The sequence below is a fragment of the Lissotriton helveticus genome, chromosome 10, assembly GCF_964261635.1.
Source record: "Lissotriton helveticus chromosome 10, aLisHel1.1, whole genome shotgun sequence".
Taxonomy (NCBI): Eukaryota; Metazoa; Chordata; class Amphibia; order Caudata; family Salamandridae; genus Lissotriton; species Lissotriton helveticus.
In genome coordinates, this window is record NC_136071.1 from 792362244 (window position 1) to 792382519 (window position 20276).

General features: G+C 43.4%; 1 protein-coding gene across 30 annotated transcripts in view; it reads right to left on the reverse strand.

The window, feature by feature from the left end:
• SVIL (supervillin) overlaps positions 1-20276 on the reverse strand; it is a 761399-nt gene that overhangs the window by 191077 nt on the left and 550046 nt on the right. For 16 of the 30 annotated variants that reach the window (XM_078663371.1, XM_078663368.1, XM_078663380.1 and 13 more), the window contains 5 exons: positions 13694-13762; positions 11200-11368; positions 8777-8866; positions 8435-8521; positions 3832-4006 (listed from right to left, as the gene is read on the reverse strand). In XM_078663371.1, the coding sequence (XP_078519497.1) occupies positions 3832-4006; positions 8435-8521; positions 8777-8866; positions 11200-11368; positions 13694-13762 (590 nt within the window). The remainder of the gene's footprint in view (positions 1-3831; positions 4007-8434; positions 8522-8776; positions 8867-11199; positions 11369-13693; positions 13763-20276) is intronic. The other 14 variants (XM_078663382.1, XM_078663381.1, XM_078663383.1 and 11 more) reach the window with 1 other exon arrangement.

A 20276-nucleotide genomic window follows, 5' to 3' on the forward strand; every position in this document is an offset into this window, starting at 1 on the left:
GCGATAATAAATATAGAAGCCTATAATCCAAAAGTCTAATAATGCAGACATAAGATACCGGTTTTTATTTTTCAACAAACTATTGCACTTAATAATCACATCGTTTATTTCAGTCATAGTGTCAGAATAGGCAATGTAGAACAGAAGAATATGGTCACACGTAATACATAATATAATCAAGTAACAGGCTTGTTCATACACTCATTGCCACAGAATGCATTACTAACTTTAACATCCCACATTCCCAAACAACTAGACAATGCCACCCATTTATTAGTCTTAGCACAGAAAAGTGTGGAGGCTTTGGTGTGTGGTCAAAGCGTCCGCAGAGTGATTGAGTGGAGAGGTACAACTGGTGGCCAATCAGGTGTGTGCTATTAACTAAGCCATGCCGTGGAGCACACAGAGTGTGCTGTGTGCACCCAGCCCATGGTGAGAGGACGCAGGAAGTGCGACAGTATACGATATCTGTTGCATGTGTAGCCTGAACAACCTGCATATTACTCCTCTTCAGAGGCCTTACCTGTAGTCTAAACCTTTCTAGGAGGGTGTCCCATTTGAGGGAGCTGGGTCTCCTGTGCAATCCCCTGTATTCCTCCCGGCTTATCAGGCCACTCTGCCTTTCCCCAGTGTTTAACCTATTCCCGCCAAAGAATCAGCTGTGGGCCCTTTGGAAATTTCCAGCATCTGGTTCTCAGTCGCTTTGCCAGTATAAGAGCCAAACCAATACCACTATGGAGCCCTTTGGTCTGGGATACAGCAGTAATAGACAGCGTGCTGAGTATCTCAGGGTATTATGCTCTTCAGCTCTGTTAATGTTGTGGAAATCTGCGCCCAATAAGCAGACAGTGAAGCGCACGACCAGAGCATGTGCAGGAGACAGGCATCGGCCATAAGACAGCGAGGACATTTGAAGGGTGCCAACAGAAATATATGGCTGATTCTGTGGAGTTAGTTATGCTCTTTCTAAAATGGAACATTGGATGAATTTAATTCTCGAGTTACAATAGACTTTAGCATGGTACGCTACTAGAGCAGTCCAATCCTTGTTCGAGAGTTCATGTGAAAGATCCACTTCCCATTTTGCTTTCAAGGAAGAGAACGGTACCAGGAGGTGGGCTCGAACCCACAGAAGGGCCAACATACAAGGTGTCTGCCATGTCCCATAGTGTGTAATGTTCAACACAAAATGGGGCCACTCCCAGGGTAATGACCTAAGTAAAGCTTAAATTGTGAGTGATGGCATCTCACAAAAAGTGACTGACTGGTCTCACACACCACCTGGTGTCATGCTTCATCATTGACCAATCCTCATCCTCCAGAAACTTGGTTTGGCGGAGGCGGGCATACACCCGGCAGGGATGCACTTCTAAACTAAGTGGAGGCCCGTGATAAGTGAGTGAAGTTTAAGAACCATTACAGTTACCAAATACATTTTTAATGTGGCAGGCAACTATACGGTATTAAAAACAAGTGAACGGTGCAGTGGGGAAATTACGGTCCGCTCACCGGTGTAGGTGTGGTCGGCATGTTTCTGCCAAATGGCCCGATCGGGTCCGTGGCATTCATCAGGACCTAAAATTAATGAAGGGCTCCGGTCTTACCAGCCTTGTGGTGATAAGTTGTCACTTGGTGGGGTGACTATATCACACTCCACAGGGAAAAGGACTTATTACAAAGTCCTAAAGAAGAGACCTAAATGCCCCATGGGAGGAAGGCAAAAGAAGGGAAGACCCCTGTAGTCAAACTGGCATCAAGGTGCGTCTCCCGTAAGTGCACCTATGTGTGTGCTCTCCTCTCTGATGGTCCATAGTGTGTAATGCCTGAAAGGGCGCATGCGCTTCCAGTTCCCTTCCTTCAGGTGCCCAGTATCTTCACACATACCAAAGGATACTAGCATGTGTGAGAAAAAGGTCTTCAGGTATTCCATGTGCGTATACAAAGTCCCCATGTGGGGGCAACACCCCAACCTGGAATAAGGAGCCCACTGTCATCACCACTTCCTGCTCCCAAGGGCGTGGCCCTTTTCCCTACGTGAGCTCCACTAACATTGTTCAACAGCCTGAACACCCATGCGTCGTTAGTTTTGCAAAATGATACAGCAGGCATGGTGCATGACCATCTTTGTACCTAAATTCCTAAAAAGCACTCCTTTATTTCTTAAATATACTGTGTTTTTTCCAAAATTGTTCCTTGTGCCCACCCTGACCTTCTTTGCCACTGCCAGGTGCCCAGTCACTGACACAGGTAATGTGATCCAAAATATTATCTGTGAGCGCAACGAGCTAACTGTATTGGCAAGGTTGCCCTCAGTACTGGAAGATATGTGAAGTCACAGGTATAGAGTTGGAACCAAGTGGCAGTGTGGTTTTGTGTATGTATCAGCTAAGGAAAACATAAGATTTATCTGCACTGACTTGCAACCCAAACAATGCTCCAAATTTGGATATTTCGACTATCCCAGCTAAACCCCCCCTGGAGGGTTTTAAGATATAGCATGCCCTCAGCATACAAGGACACAGAATGGACCATACGGCCTATGGGGATCCCCCATTCAACAGTCTCCTATGATTCGTTGCGCAATAGGTTCGATGGAAGCACAAACAGAAGCGGCAAAAAGGGGGCAGTCCTGTTATGTCCCCCCGCAAGATCCAATACGAGTCAGACATATAAGGCCCAGTACCAGCCCTCGCCTTGGGTGTTGTATACAATGTCACCCATCTAACCCTTTTCGTGCTCCCGTCGGCCAACGGGAGCACTCCCTCCCTGGTGCCGCGTACGACCGTAGGCAGTCGCATCCCCGCCCACCATTTAGAATGCCCGCACCGTGGCGGAATTGCCGCAGTGGTTAAGGCGCTAATATACACGGAGGGGATTCCGAATCTGATAAATGCTGCTATCACGTATTCCCAACCTAGTGTTTCAAAAGCCTGGCGACCATCCAGGGACACGCAGTCAGCCAGCAGGTACTGCCCACGAGCAGCATCCATTATTTGAAACAAATAACAGATATTGAGGGAGGTACATCGCCAAAGAACAAAGCCACATTCATCTGTGTATAATAATTCCTGGAGCAGCGGGAGAAGCCTGTGTGCTAGTATTTTACTTAAAATGTTATACTCTGAATTTCACAAAGACAAGGGTCTATATGAAGTAAGATTTATGGGTGACTTGCCAGACTTTAACAGTGTGGATACTAATGCCTACCTGGTAGTAGGCAGCAGGGAACCGTTCTCAAGAGAGGAACTCTATAATTTTTCTAATTGAGGCACTAAAAAGTGTTGCATACGTAGAGTAGAATGTGATGGTGGGGCCCAGCGGTTTATTGTGGGTGAGAGCTTTGATCACTCCCTGTATCTTGCCTGCTGAAATAGGGGCACCAAGAGTTTCCTGGTCAGTCAAGGACATTCTTGGCAGTTTGCTTATGGGGGAAGAAAATATTAAAAATAAAAAATAAAATTAAAAAGAGGAGGCGACGTTTTCCGGGTCTGGGTGCAGTAGTTAGTAGAGTGTAATAGTCGTGAAACAGTGTGTTATTGTCTAGCTGTGCCGTGGCAGTCCCGGGGGTCAGCGTATTGATAGAGAGAATGGTTGTGGGCGAGGCAGAAGTGTGCCCAATTTATCTGCATCTGTCTACAACTGCATTAACATCCCCTCCCAGCCCCCATGGGAACAATGTCCAATCCTCTAAGACTTTTGACAGGCAGGCTAGGACATTAGATAGTTAGCTATGCAGGTTTACCATCTACAACTATTGGCAACAATGTTATAAGATTTTATTTTGTGAAAAGCGGTTTGTGGTGTGAGGAAAGTGGGAAAACCGATACTCACTTTGGTGCATCAGGGTCAAAAATGGCATCAAAGTCTTCAGAAATCTGAAGTGGATGAGGAGGTAAAGGAGAATCCGTATTCCGATAGAACCTTGAAAAGGTTTCATCGTCATCTAGCTTCATTACTTCTTTCACAGATTTTGCAGTGACTGTCAAGAGAGTGTCTTGAATCCCAACTGTTAATTAAAAAAAAAAGCGTTATCCAAGTTTAAACTTGCTTTTTCTTTATACATTAAATTGCACACTTTCTATGGGCTATATTTACAAAAACACATTTCACAGGTTTAAGTTTAAAAAAATGCTAATAGCACAGAAAAATAATTACAACATACCGTTCTAAATAAATTATTAACGTACTTGAAAGATCAGAACATTTAAACCACCAATGTCAAAACATGGGTGATCGGAACACAACATATTTTGTATACCAATACATAAAGCAATAATTTGCAAACTCCTATAGTGCTATTCAGATTGTTAAATTTAATTCTTCCCAATATGTTCATAGTCCTTTACCTCATTCCAAAAATACGCATACTCTCGCATTGAAAGTAAGATTTAAGATCAAGAATCCGTCTATTGGTGTTGAGAAAGACTTCACTTTCCTTAAATAGTTTTCCTTATGTCAAAACAGTATCACAGAGGAAAAGTCATTGAAATGGGCTATTCCTGTCAGATACAGAGTGCTTGCACATGTTTAATTTGAAGGGAGAGTAGCAGCACTTCTGAGAAGCAAACAGGTGCTCTGAGTGCAAGCACTTTTATTTTCCAATTTCAAGCACTCCGAATTAACAGGAAAAGTGTTTCTACAGTGGTGAATGCACTAAAGCAAGTTACAACTACCAAGCAGCTGGATACCAGATCCCAGAATCAAGTCTATAGCTTATCACTAGAAGTCTACCAACTTTCTTGCACTGTAGTAATGGTGCAAACACACAAGGATTGAAATATCTGGACACTCACTTATTGGAATCAACGAATTTGCCTTTGATGATGAAAAATACTGACTTTGTTAAAAGAATAAATATTTAAGTTTCAGCACGTAAATCATGAACTACTTTTTTTAATAGGATATAAAGACTACACTACTACTAATGACATAACAATGTTACCTATACATCCCACTCACAAATGACTGCAGTCTGCCATTCTAAAGGATGAAGGTGTGGGCTCTAAGGCACTGCACACAAGCAAAAGAATGGAATTAATCAGCAAGCTGTTGAGTGCAGGCCTTCGCTGAACATTGAATGCAGCAAAGTTTTTTCAGCGCTAATTCCTGTTTTTCACCAGTACATATTGGAGAAGTTCCTCCATTTCATGCCACCTCATGCCCCTCAACGTCAAACGTTTTACTGTCCTTGTATGGTGGGTGCTCCTATTGGCTTGCGAACTACCACAACTTCTTGCGCAAAAATCTGTTAATGTCTATTGAATGTTGTGGAGCACCTTTGTAATCTTTCAACTTTAGAGGTTAGGGACATGGTCTTTACCGAGTTTTTACATTTTGCTAATTTTAAATCTGTTTTGAGCATTGGTAAATGATGATCAGTCATCTCTGTTCTTGTAAGAAGTTTTAAGAGTCTTTTTCTTGTACGTGCATGGCCTCTCCATGATGGAAAGCGGTCTTTTGAATTTTAGTACGATCCTGATGTCTTGTTACAAAGCAACGCTTTTAACCAATTATCCTACAGCTAATCATCCTCCACTCTCTCACTCGGCGAATCAACAGGATAAGAATGTCAAACATCTTTTTGCTCCTTTCCTTTCACCTGTACTAACCTTTCTATCTCTTCCCGAGTCCCTCTATGGAGTAGTGATAGAAGTGAATAATCGCTAAACGTAGTGATTAAGGTTCATTTAATTAGGCTTCTTTACTTTGGAACTGCAAGACCACCCAAGTTTAAATTACATCCTTAAAAGGTACGCTTTCGTTTTTATGTTAACCCAGAGAAATAGGTGTTTTCTTGAAGGAATATGAATCTATATGGATTTTATACTGTCTTCTATCCACCCAAACTGTGACATTTAGTCAAAAGCAGTATTCTAGATTCACCCTACTTTGTCCTACACACATCTGTTCCTTATGGAGTATTTTATTTTGGATTCAGACCCTCTTATGTTGTTCAATGGATGGAATGTAAACCCAATTTCTAGGACTTCCTCGAGGCTTTGAATGAGAGGTGTATTTAACCTGAACCATATGTTGATGTGTCACCCTTAAACCTGAAACTTTCATGGTGAATATTCATTGTGGATTTGAGAATGCAAGCAGATCCTAATTAGGAGCAAACATGGTCCTCGAGTCAATTCTCCAGCTGAAGTTTGGTGATTGCATCAGACCCCTGTGTAGAAGTCAACATTTCTGGGTTTAGTGCAATTCTGATGACACTGGTGTTCAAATTATGCATGTCCAATGTAACTTAGGTTCTACCTCTGCCCTGAACACGCTGGGCTTCTCCAGAATATTTTGAGTTAGATTATCTCTAGAAACAAAGCCTTATGCTATTTTCACAATACGGTATTCAATCCTTTTTGTCCATATCTCCCAATTGACTGTTCTACATGCTACTCCTTCAATATCATAGCAATCCTTCTTTAAAAGCTTTTGCAAGGACTTAGCATCTAACTGAGCCATCGAGTGGTAAGGTGCTGGGTACCTATTCACAGGATGCAGCGAAAGACTTGCATGCCTTGCACCCATCTTTGGTGGAATGCCTGGGTAAACAGACTTAGTGGCGCTATTTTTTTTACAATGGTAGTAAATGGCACAACTTACAAAACCCATTTCCCATGTGCTACACCCCCCCCCCCCCCATTAGTAATTCTTATAAGAACGCGGCGTCCCAGGCTGAAGAGAGGACATGGCTTCACTTTTCTAGCCCTCAGTGTGGAGTCTTGGTTCAATCCAGTATTTCCACAGAACAATGGTAAGCTACTCCAAACCAGATGGAAAATAGAAATAAATAAATCAACTGACTGCCTCTCTGCATTTTAGATTTCAGGGAACAAGAGTGAGAGCTGTTTCACACATGCCCAAAACAAGATACAGAATTAAAACAGGCTGCAATACTCCAAACTCCACCTCAGGTGGCTGGAGTACACACGAGTGGCTACAACACATTCTGCAATCATATTATCCACCAAAGGGGTTCAATAACTTACATATGGAGACATCTTCTTGAAAAGTAAGGGAAATCAAAAGCTCAAAGCACTTCCTATGGTAAATGACATTCTCTTCTGGTCCTTCAATCATGGCAATCAATAGTTTCAGAAACTTTTTTTATTTGTTGTGTATAAATGCTCATTATTTGTGTATAATTGATTTTCAGGGTATCTTACCACAATGTGGGTAAATAATTTAGTTGTTTTATAGATAAAGAATAAGGAAGTGTTTCAGGGCATTTTAAAGAACTCTTTGAGGTCTAGGCATTTCAGGCACCTAAAGTCTAGCACATCAGATATACTGAAGATCTGCACCTTTATGATCTTCCACCAAGCTCTGGGAATTATAAATGCTGGGGTCAGGTCAATTACACCTGAGACCCATCCGCTAAAAAGGCTAGCCATTTCAGATACCTTCCATGATTTCTACGTCTACAATATCTGGGCATTCAGAAACCTACTAGTTTACCAGGTCTGTGCGGTGCAGATGACTACAGTCCCCAAGGCCTGCATACTTCAAACATAACCTTCAAGGTGTAGGCATTTTTAAAGAAAACCCTATCTGTGAATCTCGGATACCATCCATTTCACATGACTTATTTTCCAAAGGAGAGAAAAGTTGGCATCCTGTGCAGGTGAATAGGCCATTCCATAATGACAGGCTTAGTTGCCCAACCGTAGCATGTTGAAGCATGAGCCACAACACAGAAAAAAAGTCAGAGGGTATCAGTACTGCAGCTCCATAAACAATACCTTGAATCATTTTCTTTGGTTTACACTTAAACCAAGATTTCCCTTGGTATCTGAAAAATTATCAAACTTCTTCAGGCCCAATTTCCTAACATGGCAATTCTGAATAGTCTGGAGTTTTGACAGTGCAGTTTGGGGCGGTTAACTAAAAAGATACAATAATCAAAAGAAGAAGAAAAAAACACACAAGTATGGGTGATCTTTACCTGAAATTACCTGGATAAAATAGCAAGAACATGTACCTACAAGTATAATGTGTGAAGAAAAAAAAGTTCATACTGCATTCATTTGTGCCTTGAAGGAAATATCCTCATGAGCACTTTGTTAAGCTGTTTCTGAAAGTCAGCTTCCGGCACAAGAGGGGAATAAAAAATGTTTCTAAGATTTACTGATGCATGACATTGGAAAACCGGAGAGAAATTAACTGAATCAAAATATCAAAAAAGTAAAAACCGCACTTAACACAACATTATTGTGCACACTGCTAGACTACCAAATAAAGGACCAATTGGATTGTAGTGTGATAACTGGAACTTCCATACCAATCAACAAAACATATGCCTAATCTCGAAGTCCAAGATTGGTTCTATTTCTGAACATAATGAATCCCTAGTAAATAGTCTGGAAAGGGTCTAAAGCAGTACAGAAAGTCATTACGTCCCATGCCATCTTATAAGACAATGATTACCCACCTTTGTTATGTAACCGTCCCAAAAATGATTCTAGTTTATCCAGCTTCATGTCAGACTCCAACTGCATGTCCGGTGTAGCTTCAAATTCTAAAAGGAGAGTTGGCATGTAATAAATGGAAATGATCGCAAACACTGACAAAATCAACTGAACAGTGTGGTTGCATACCACGGACAGGTTTCAAATGGGAATTTTTAATACCAAACTATCTGTGGGAGAACACATTATTGGAAAAACTTACAAACCGTAAATATAGGTCTGCATAGTCAGACACCCATCAGTAGCAAGAGGCCACGAAATCAATAAAGGTGTCCTATATAAAAAAAGGGAACCATTCAACATACCCTCAAATGGCTTTGAAATTGGTGTGTTCGACTTAAATCGACAGGCGAGTGGTGTGGCAACTGGGGTTATGGCTGTTGGCGATGCTAGTCCTAGTAAACAAAGACAGCTTTGAGAGAAAGGCAACCAAAATCTTATATTGCATAGAGAACGGAATAACAAAGAAACAATCAAAAAATTACATACTGTATTCGCTCATAAAAAATCGTATTGATCATATACCAACAGTGCATTTAAATGGTCATAAAATACCAATGCATATTATAAATGTACATGAAAGCAAACGTAGAAGCAAAATTGAATAATCTGAGACTCAAATTAGTATAAAGACTGTCCAAAATTGAACTGAAGTAAGGTGCACGACGTGCCCATCGAATCATCACTCACAGTGGTGCTTTTAATACACCAAAATCAATTGTTAAAAAATGCCCGCCTCGTTTTCATGTAATTTAACATGCAATTTATGCCATTTTTATACAAAAGTTTAAAAAAGCAGAGAGGAAAACCACTGGACAAACTGCATCGAGCCCATGTTCAACAACACGTCCATTCAGTAAAACAATTCACATCCAGCTTTACTTTAGTGGTATACATGCGAGTTCTGCCTTCAGTCACGTCACTGCCTGTTCATCATTTATGGAAGTATGGCAGGTAACCCTAGACTCTGGTCTCAGGCAATAGATAAGGGAGTTAGAAATGGTTTCTTCTAGAATCGGTGGGAGGGAATGTATCAATGACAATACTTGCAGCCTTATACAATTTGTGCAAATTCTGCGTACATCTTGAGGGGTGGGGGGGAATAGATTGGTTACGGGAGAAAATGTTAAGATCTGGGCTGGCAAACCTGAACACAAGTATTTCAGGAGGTCAATGTGCGCTTTTAGCAATCGCCAGCTGTAGAATTACTTCTAAGTTTTGAGCACATTTCCAACTTTCTTTGAGTTCACGAAATAATTTAAGTATTCCTGGGAATTTGTGACTTGCCTATCTTTCCAGCAGTACTTGCTTGAGCCAACGTTCCAGCAATCTGAAATTAGCATTTACAAATTTGGAATTTTAATGTCTAGCTCCACTTCCGTTTCAAGCTTTCTTTCCCCGCAATGGCATAACCCCTTCTTCGCACCCACCCAGGTTTCACGCCCATCCAGTTTTGGAAGTGTTTGATCTTTCCCCACCTTGTAAACCAATCAGCTTTTGGATTAACCCGAACAAAGCAGCAACTGTTTTTCAGGGTGAGAAACCACCTGTGAAACCTCACAAACGTGATTACCTGGAGTTCACCTTCTTTTGAACATGTCCACCTACTACCTCCTTGCCTCCAAAAACCCTCATACCATATCCCAGTACGGAATTTACAAACAACCAAAACTGCACTTTTATTGTAACTGTGTGCGAGAAAATAATTGTCTAGGTGCAAATTGACCTGTTTTGAATAAAGTGGGATTTGAACTCGAGCTGCTTTTCTGCACTTATTTCACTTAGGTTTAAAAACAGCTGTGTGAATCGAACCTCAGTGTTTTAGAAGTGATAAACTCTTGGATGTTCAAGCACTTTGCCGTTTAAGTTCAGCTGAAAGATTTATTCTGCTTACTAACTTCAGCTTCAAGGGCTAACGGAAAATAGGCCATTGAGAATCCTGGTTATGTAAGGATATGACCAGGCTTCGACCAAATGTTGGTGCACGGTCTTTAATTCTCTTTCAAGGTTAGATGGTGATCAGAAGCAGCAGCCATACCAGGCATGAAGGTATCCATCTGGGCAAACAAGTGTTCGAGAGCACTGAATATAGGAAGCTAACCAAGACTGCAATTAGAAACTTTCTGGTGACAGAAGGAGTACAGACGTGACAGTCTAAGTCCATCTGGAGACTGCTTTAAAAAACAATGAACGGTAACAAATAATGAAAAAGGTAAGGATAATACTAATTCTATGAATGCTGCAGTTATTTAAAAACGGAATGCTAACGGTTAGGTAAAAGTCCTCAATTTCTTATTCAGTGGAAAAAACATGAAATTGTAGCCAACTAGGTGTGGCTAAACATGTAGAAACTGGAAATCAGCACTTTCCCCATATAACAAAAAATGTTTTGGGTTTACTGACCCACCCGTTGAAAAGCATATAAAATGGACGCTGGCGTAATAGGCAATCATTTTCTTGCGACAGATGTAGGAAGCTCTGACTCCACTATGTCCCTTACCAGAAAAAAACTTTAAGTAGAAACAATTCCATACCAAACCACTAAATGTCAGAATAATGTACAGCATGTGAATCTAGAACAGATGAATGCTGCAAAAGTCTATTACATCCAGTTTAAGTGGTTTTAAATAGTCTATATCTGAACAATTTTACACGTCAATCTTTGTAACACACGTACATCTCAGTAAAGAAAGAAAAGAAAAAAAAGTCTCAGGATTTGAATGCAGACCTTTCTTCACCATTCGACCCGCTACTGTGAACTGTGTAGAGTCATTGGCTGCACCTCGGCCCTTTGTTTTCCAAGCTTCTTCCTGAATATTTATCAGATGTTTCCGCTCTTCAATACTCATGTGCTTCCTCTCCTCAATGGTCATTTGAGTCTCATGGGCATCTGTCCTCTGCATGGAAAAGGAAAACCTTTTGTTCGCAACCAAAAATTATTTTCAACGGATACAGAACTTTGAATTGAGATTTTGTCGCTGATAAAAAGACAAGCTACAAGATCTTTGTATGTTGCGTAGAAAGTAGATTTTCATGTGGTGAAGCATTGTAGTGTGTTTGCACTGGACAAATCCCAGTCATTCTGTTCTTTACTTAAGCATACTTCTAAAAGTCACAGAGCTTCCAAATTAATCTCAGAGGGGTCTTCTAAATGATCAGCATATTCCGCTGAAGGCAACCCTATGCAAGAGTGAACCATATAAAGATCTTGTAGTGCCTGGTAAGGTGATTGAATTAATAATAAAATTAAAAAAAAAACGTATGGAACCTCATTTTTAACATTTGTATTAGTAAACAGAGTGTAGAAAAAAACCAAGTGCTCCATCTCACTCACGTGCAAGCCTTGCTGAATCAACTGTTGAATCAAATTACAGAGGGCAAATATCGGCTGAAAATTGTTTGGGCGGGAAAACAAAGATTCACCTATATACACATGAAGAAACTAATTAAGAGCTTACGACTTTTCAACGGAACTGGAGCATCACTGCACAGAAAGGGGTAAACAAAAGCCACAATATTCCTTGGAAAATGTTTTAACCTCGTCAAAAAGCAAAAATTAATCTGACTGGCTCATCCAATAGGGGAGAGACACGGAGTTAAAAAAAAAAAGATTAAAGTTCATATGTAATGTTAAGTACAGCTCAACATTATCCGATCTTTTTCGTCGTAAAACAGTAAATGCAATGCCACCTTATAAATGAGGTTTGAGAATCTACAACGTCAACACCCCTGATGCTGAGGCAGTCACATCCTAATAACTTTTCATATCAAGGACAGACGATAGGCTAAACTTTTCATAACACTGGGCTTCCAGGCTCTATGCAACGGCAGGAATGTGGCTGTACACGATACCTGTAAGTGGCTGCCTAAAGGCTAAGAAAGTGAACAGGTTTTGGTGAGGAACCGCACAGCAACATAATTAAACTTTCAAAGCATTCTACAATACGTCTCTTTAAGGAAATGCAAGTTACAACTCAACCACCATATACTACTAAAACCTCCATTATGCTATCTGTCTGACCAATCATAATGAGCTGGTAATGAAGAAAGGTCATCAAGGGATAGAGCAGGTTCATAAATTCTAGTCTTTCCAGTTGTCAATAGACCACTCTATTAGGGCTCATCTAAAAATCAAAATGCTTCACGAGTTGGCATAACTGGGTGATCTCTTAGAAACTAGAGCCTCACTTCAGTGATCAACTTTACTACGGATGTGGACTAGAAAATCGTTGCATGAACGTGGTAGATAGACTATCTTGGCTGTCATACTATTTTCACTTTTCCCAATTTAAACCCAAAAATCCAGCATAGCGTACAGAGTTATAAAGAGTACAGACTATAAAGCCCTGAAATAATTCTATTGGGACTGGGTAGATGAGAAAATTATTGCCCCAGAGCAAAAACGAATAGAACAAGAACTTTCCATTGGTCTGACTTCTGGTCAAATTGGTTAATGCTGTAATCACGGACACAGACTTATCCAGTTCCGAATATCACCACAGCACAGCCCATGTGTTCAGTTCTTTCATTGAACGTCCAGCAGTTATGTACTGGCATATTCCAATGGGCATTTGTGTCACATCCAAACGCTAGAGAACTAGCTGGGACGCCAATCTTCCCACCCAATTAAGAAGGCTGCTAGCTGCAGCTGATTTGCATCCTAGATGTGAAGTTGGGCAGTGTACCAAGAGGCTGGGATGTGTTCTCAGCACAGTACCCAATGAAGAGGATGCAGTAATTATGCAAGCGGTTGTCATGAAAAAGCGTTAGGTTGAAGAGGGACTTTGCATTCCTACAAACATGTTTGTCCAAGGCTGCAGTAGACCACATGTCTTGCTGGGAGGTGCACAGGTGACGTGCCCTCAACGTAAAGGCGGGTGCCATGAGTGAGGGACAGAGGTGCTGGGATCATGCGGCACCATGCATGCGAGGCAGTGTCCAGAAAGACTGGGCAATTTTAACCGCCAACATATGTTTGAAACACACATGCAAAAGTGGTTGGGTGGCTCCTGTCTGCCGTATGAGGATTTTCCGCGACAGTCTGGTATTACTTAGGAATTTATAATTGTATACCTTTATGGACATACATAGATTATGTTTATCAAATTACACTACATTACCAGGGTTAAACACACGGACAGACTTTTAAAAATGACCCCGGAGAAGACTTATTAGGATGTTATAATTACACAGCCAACAGACTAATGCTTTTTGCATTTCACCTTCCATCTCCAGGGGTGACGTTCATCAAAAGCCAGAGGGCTGGATTCTCTCACACCATCCTTACTGACCTTGAAGGGAAAGAAAGAAAATTGAAGAGTAAAGAGGAGAGAGAAGAAAGCAGAAAAGGAGGATGTGCCGATCCTGAAAGAAACCACACACCGAGAAAGCCAGCAGCGCCCCCTCTGCCTCAACCAGCCGGACACAAACAGGTGCGATGCAAGTTAACAAACCAGCTCCAAAATAGCATTTTAGGGCTCATTATTTTGGAGAAAATGTGCGTTGGGCAAACTGTTTGCAAAATAAAATGTAAATTGCAAACTGCGTTCTTCATAAGCCAGGTGTTGCTATGGTTAGATGGGTCTTGCCAGGAAAGTTCCGAGGTGGAGCGTTAACATTTAGAATTCTAAAATAATGGGAAATTGAACTACAATAACTGAATACTTACAGTGGCCATCATGAAAACATGCTACGAAGGCAACGCTGGCCACTGAAATGGTGGTTGTCTATTAAATAGCACTGTCCTTGTAAGCCAGGTCACAAATGGTCCAAGCAAAGAAAAAAAAAATAGGGATACAGAATTTGGCTACTCTGGAAATAGTTCACGGTAAATTCTGTAAATAGTTGAAGGTTGTTCACATAAGCAAGACAAACTCACGATATGGAATAAAGAATGGATGAAGGGAAACAGATTGAAAAGCAGAGCCAGATTTTGTTTCCTCCCTTTTGCCTAATGTAAGTCACCAAAGAGAAGCCTTCGGAAGGGGGAACTCGCCAGGCTCCCCACCATCGTTTTGTGCACTGGTGACTGAGCACCTTGTATACAGATTACAACAGGGGTCTTCTTCCATGGTGTATCCAGACTGGAGACACAACTCTTCTCCTTATCTGGGGATGATGCACTGGATTGTCCCACACTTGCTGGATGAATTGTACAAGTTTAGGGCAGTATTGGGGCTGCATACCAATGGTAGTCGTTTGCAACTGTTCCCCTTGAATAGGATGGGCTGAGGCATGGAGTATCTCCCAATCAGATCTAGGATTAGAGTGTGAAACACAGATGTTGGGGGTGCAGCAGGCAACACATTGTCAGAGAGCCCAATATTTACCTAATGTAGGCAAGATGGTGGATAGTTCAAGCTGTTCAGCAGATTTTTGCGAAAACGCTGCTCTTTTGAATATGGGCAAGATATCGGTTGTGAAAATTGTGTTTTTGTCAAGATGCATATACGTTCCTATGAACACGTTCCAGACCTTGATAATTTGCTGGGTGCTTTGGTCGGGGCTGGGGAATGAAGCCAGGTGAAGCTGGATATACTAAAGCTCCCTTGGGTGGGGGGTTAAGTATACCTCACATATTTTTGTATTCTGCTGCAGTGCAACTGTATGTAGTACGTAGTTCATGGAGTTGGTCCCATCCCTAAATTGGCAGAAGGCACATTTGGCTATTAACTACTTTCAGCACACAGTTTACAATAGAGTGGGGTGTTCCTCATAATGAGCCTCACCTTGTATGCTGGGTGGCAGAATTGTAAAAACACACAAGGTGATGGACGGAATTTTGCACATTAGCAAAACATTCACCCCCAGTCCCAGATCTGGGTTTAATCCATCGTTATTTTGCTCACCACGCCAACCCAGTTAAGACATGGCCATATGCAAATCAGGCTTGAGCCTGTGCCTCATGGGAACAGTCCAGCCCGAACTGCCAAGCCATGTTTTCCCTGGACCAGAATCAAGCCTCCTAGGACCGGTATCTGGCTATTAGCAGTCATCAGCCAGGATAGCTTGACTCCAGTTGCGTAGTGAGCACGCGACCCACGTCTGGGCATACCCTTCCCACATAGGGCGAACAGCAAAACACAAGGTGATGGACGGAATGTTGCACATTGGCAAAACATTCACCCCCAGTTACAAACCTGGGTTTAATCCATCGTTCTTTTGCTCACCACACCACCCCAGTTCAGACATGGCAGAATTGTTGCTCACAGTTGGGGTTAAGATTTTGAGGAGGTCCCAGTTTGCTATAGAAATTTCTCTCTGGTCTCTACAGCCTTTTAAAGATATGGAAAAGTGAATGTGTTGTGCCTAGCAAGATGAGGGTGGTTGGGGACGTGTTCCTCAAAGGTGGATTAATTAAGTTTGAACAGGCGCAGAAATATTTTTGGGGGCAATTTCTACAATATGCTAAGGTGGCACATGTGGTGTGCTCCATCTGGACTACATTCCCTCAACTCCCCACTGAACATGTGGTTATGCAAAGACTATTGGACATGGTGGGTTGTAGGAAACTAGCAACTGTATTTTACGCAGCTTTTGTACAAGATAGATGGGGAGACACAGGAAGGTTCGGGATCTCAGGGAGGTCCGGAAGGGCTTATGGAAAGTGAGTGGAAAGGCATGTAAGCAAGTTAAGATAATATCTCCTACTACCAGTTTACAGATATACATTTTTTTTACTTGCATAAAATACACCTATGTTGACTCAGATTTGTCCTGGAAGGTAGTCTATGTGGTAGAAGGGGATCACCTGAAATGAACCATTCGCATATGACATAGGTGCGCCCAAGATTGGACTGCTTCTGGAATGAGGCGGTAGAGACTATGAAAGCTGCAACGGGCATGGCTATGGTCAAGTCCATAGAAACGGATGTTAGGCATATAGCCGAAATAGAAAGCATGCTTAACAAGGGTGCAAATATGGGCATTGGGAATGGTAAGTGGCATATTGCTATCCACTGGGCTGCTCCAGGGGTCAGTGAAGGGGGGAGGGAGGGGAAAGGAGGATATATTAGAATGGAAACTGGCGGCCGAACATCTTAAGAAGGTCACTTGAACAGAGGACAATTGACGGAGGACATTATCCAATGAGCAGAAATGTTGATAAAAATAACTGATCCTCCCAATAGAGGACCTTCAGTAGGGTAGCTATAACAAAAGAATGTACGCCCTGCCTGTGATGGAGCAAGGTTTCACATGTAAAGAGACTTGCTCGGACTCAACCCTCTCAAAATAACAAGTAATGTATTAATCAACATGCTTCGTTTTACTAATAAATGCACCACACAACATTTCTAGTATCCAGGGAAAGCTTACCTGTGTGCTTTTACTAACAGTAACTCGAGTGACCTAATATGGCCCCCGAAACGTGGGAATTTCACTGCGCATGCGTCTACCACACTCTCATGGTATGACGTTCTCTCTGCTTTGGTGGGAAATCTTTGCTTCTGCGCACTAAAACTAAAGATCGCTGCTCTATGTTTAACATGCTAATACTTATGCTGCTACTTGTACTAAACATTGTTCGTTCTGCTTAACTATTAAATGCTATATTTAAAATAAAGTTATGGGAATAGAGTAGAGATAAGTGGTATACAGTGCATTCATTTATTTTTTGTTCTAAAACTGTTCTTCTTTGACTTTGCTACTCTCTCGTGTTTGGACCAATAGAACATTCATTGTTGGGTGGAATAAAAGTGCATGGTAAAATAAAGTTATGGGCGGGTAAGATAATTTGCATTGAATCCAATGATCTCATAACTGGTATGGTGTGATGACCTCTCCTCGTCTTTTGACCAATCAAATTGAGGGAACACATACATTTTCAACATTGGGCGGTGGTACATTGCACTGAAAAATAGTATAACTAAGGTATGCTTAGCTAGTTAGATTGTCCCACTTGTCCGAATGGCTGACGTGTCACTGACCCAACGCATTCAATAGGCGATCGAGAGCAGAGGTGCTCGCGGAGCAATCTGTCAGAAGAATCGATAACCCAATCGGCGTCAGACGGTTAGCCGCAGAGAAGGGTGTGACGCTGGCGTTGCACTTAGCTGAGGGTACCTGTCTTGACCTGCATCTATTCTGATTTGGTCTTCACTTGTCCTGATCTGAACCTGTCCTGTCCGTTTGGCACCTGAACAATCGGGAGTCCTGTCTTTATCCCAGCCCGTGGCCAGGGTTGGTCTTCACACCATTCTAGGTAAATATAATCTGTGTGGGTACGTCATCATACATGTTTCCCTTTTCTACCCTTCCTATGTTCAAATGCTTAAAGACAGTCTCATAAAATCTCTGCACACTTTTGCTTTGATCATTATCTTCCTAATTGAACAAGCTTTAATTGCAAATGTATGGACTTTGACATTTAAGAATTTACATAGATAAAGTGTTGAAACTTGTCCTGAGTTTGTGGTTATTTATGCATGCAAATGTTTTTTAACTATTATGCCAACACCCTTGATCCCTTAGGACTCTAGGTACCGGTGACCAGGATTGGTGAGTTAAATGGTACAGGTATAAGTCCTAAAAAGGTTAATAAAAATCCTGATTAGCAAGGGTTACCTGTTCAAAGTGTGTATGTGTTGGACTTTGGCCCTTAGGGCAGGTTCACCCCTAGACTTTTTGCTTGAAATGGTGACCTGGAGATGGTGATTTTTGGATTGTGCGCACTTTCACTGTGTCCCAGTGGAAAGTGCGTGCGCACTCTGAGTGCATGTGCTGAGCTAGGCCTGCCCGCCCATAGGAATGCATGGGGAATGTATGTGTCCCTGGTAGTTCCTGATGCGTGGGGTGTACAGGCTTGAGTCTGGTATGTGTGAACTCGTGTGAGTGAATGCTGCGCAACGGTGTATGCAGCATGTATGTGTCTAGTAGCGAAGCGCCATTTCTAGACATGGCTGTACGTGTGCTGTGAGGGTGCTGGCGTGTGATTGGCTGGAGCTGGCTGGCATGCCAGGCTCCAGGAAGTCTGGATGGGTCTGCCCGGTGGTGAGTGGGAGATTTGCGTGAGTAATGTGTGGGAGGAGTGTACCTGTGTCCTGGATGGGCTGGGTTTTCCCCACACAATGCTGGCTCCGCCCCCCTGTGGTGTGTCTAATGACCCAAGCCCTGCCAGTGAATAGAGAGGGTGGTTGAGGTAAACAGAGTACTCAAGAACCAGCTGCGACTGGTTCCGCCCCCACTCTACACCCTTGAACAAAGGAATGCACTGTATAAAAATGGGGCTGTGTCCCCACAGATGTTGTTCTCTTCCAGGATCCTGAGGGGGCTGCTGTTGCTGCTGCTGGGCCAGAGGACCGCCACTTGAGGCGTCTCCCTGCCTGGAGACCCAGTGAGCTGGCTCTGGGCCCAGCCTTGCCCCCCCTGCCTGCCCAAGGACTGCTGGGACTCTGCCCTGCTTGCTGAGGGCACCTGGGAGCGCTTTATTTCACTTATAGCGCTTAAAAGCGCTTTATTTGGCTTGTAGCGCTTGGGAGCGCTGTGCCTTCACCCCAGCGCTGAGAGCGCTTTATTTTGAATTGTAGCGCTTGGGAGCGCTGTGATTGCCCCCTGGCGCTTGGGAGCGCCTTATCGACCTGGTAAAGCGAGTGCCCACCTCGCTGGTTTGGAACATTCGAGCGGCTGCCCACACCGCCTTTACCCCGGGTGAAAAGCACCGCCGCAGCCCGGAGGAAGCAGCCCCGCCTTTCCCCGAGCCGAGGAGAAGCCACGGAGCAGCTGCTGACGTCACCCGGGAGCCGCGCTGCCATTGGCTGTGGCTGTGGGAGGCTCGCCGGGTGACCTGTGTTCTGATTGGCAGACCAGAAGAAGGCGCTGCCTGCGGGGGCCGCCCGAGGCTCCCCGAGCTGGAGAGGAGCCCCGGACCTGCACCGGAAGCCGGTGAGTGCACCAGACACGGGAGGGGCGCCGGGACACACTGTCGGTGACCGCCCCCCCCCGCCCCTCGGTAGCGCGACCTCGCGCTTTGTGTCTTGAGCCCCGAGAGGCTCAGGGCGCACCATTGCCTTGGGAGTCCCCGGGAGGGGGACTCCCGCTTACAGCGCCCCCAGTGTCCCAGAGAGGCTCGAAAAGGCGGCATTTGTTGGTTGGAGCCCGCGAGGCTCAGGGGCATTTTCCTTGGAGCCACGAGGTGCCCCGGGGGCATCAGTTGTTTCGAAGAGCCTGCGAGGCTCTTGGCAAGCATCATTGCTTTGGGTCCCCAGAGCGAGGGACCCCACAGCCCAGCGAGGCTGCACCTTTTGTTGCTGGAGCCCTGAGAGGCTCAGCAGCCCCCTTACTTGTGTAAGAGAGCCTGAGAGAGGCTCACCAGTGCCACAGTGGTGGTTCTTCGAGCCCAGAGAGGCTCCAACGTTGCCCTAACTTTCCCTGCACCAGTTGCCCAGCACTTTGTGGGCAACTGCTACGTTTAGGCCCCTGACATTGGGACACAGGGACAGTCACAGGTGGTGACTTACGTGAGTTTGGCGCAATTGTACTTTCTATGCACCTCTGAATGTATTGTTTATGCGTCATGTGCCTTTACACCTCTGAATGAATGTTATGCATTGCATCATGTGTATGTTCTTACACCCCTACAGGTATTGTAATACATAGGTGGTTGTTTTCTCCCTAGTACAGGTGGTGCTAGTGAGGTCCTGGTTACCAGTAATTACTGGTTGTGTGCTATTTTGTGCTATATATTATGTACTAAGTGCTATTTCTGAAAGTGCTACTTTGAATCCTGACAGTGGTCCAGGTGGCCCTGTCTTGTAAATATCCCCTTGTAAATTCTGCCCGTGCCTCTGGCACATTGTAAAGTGTGTG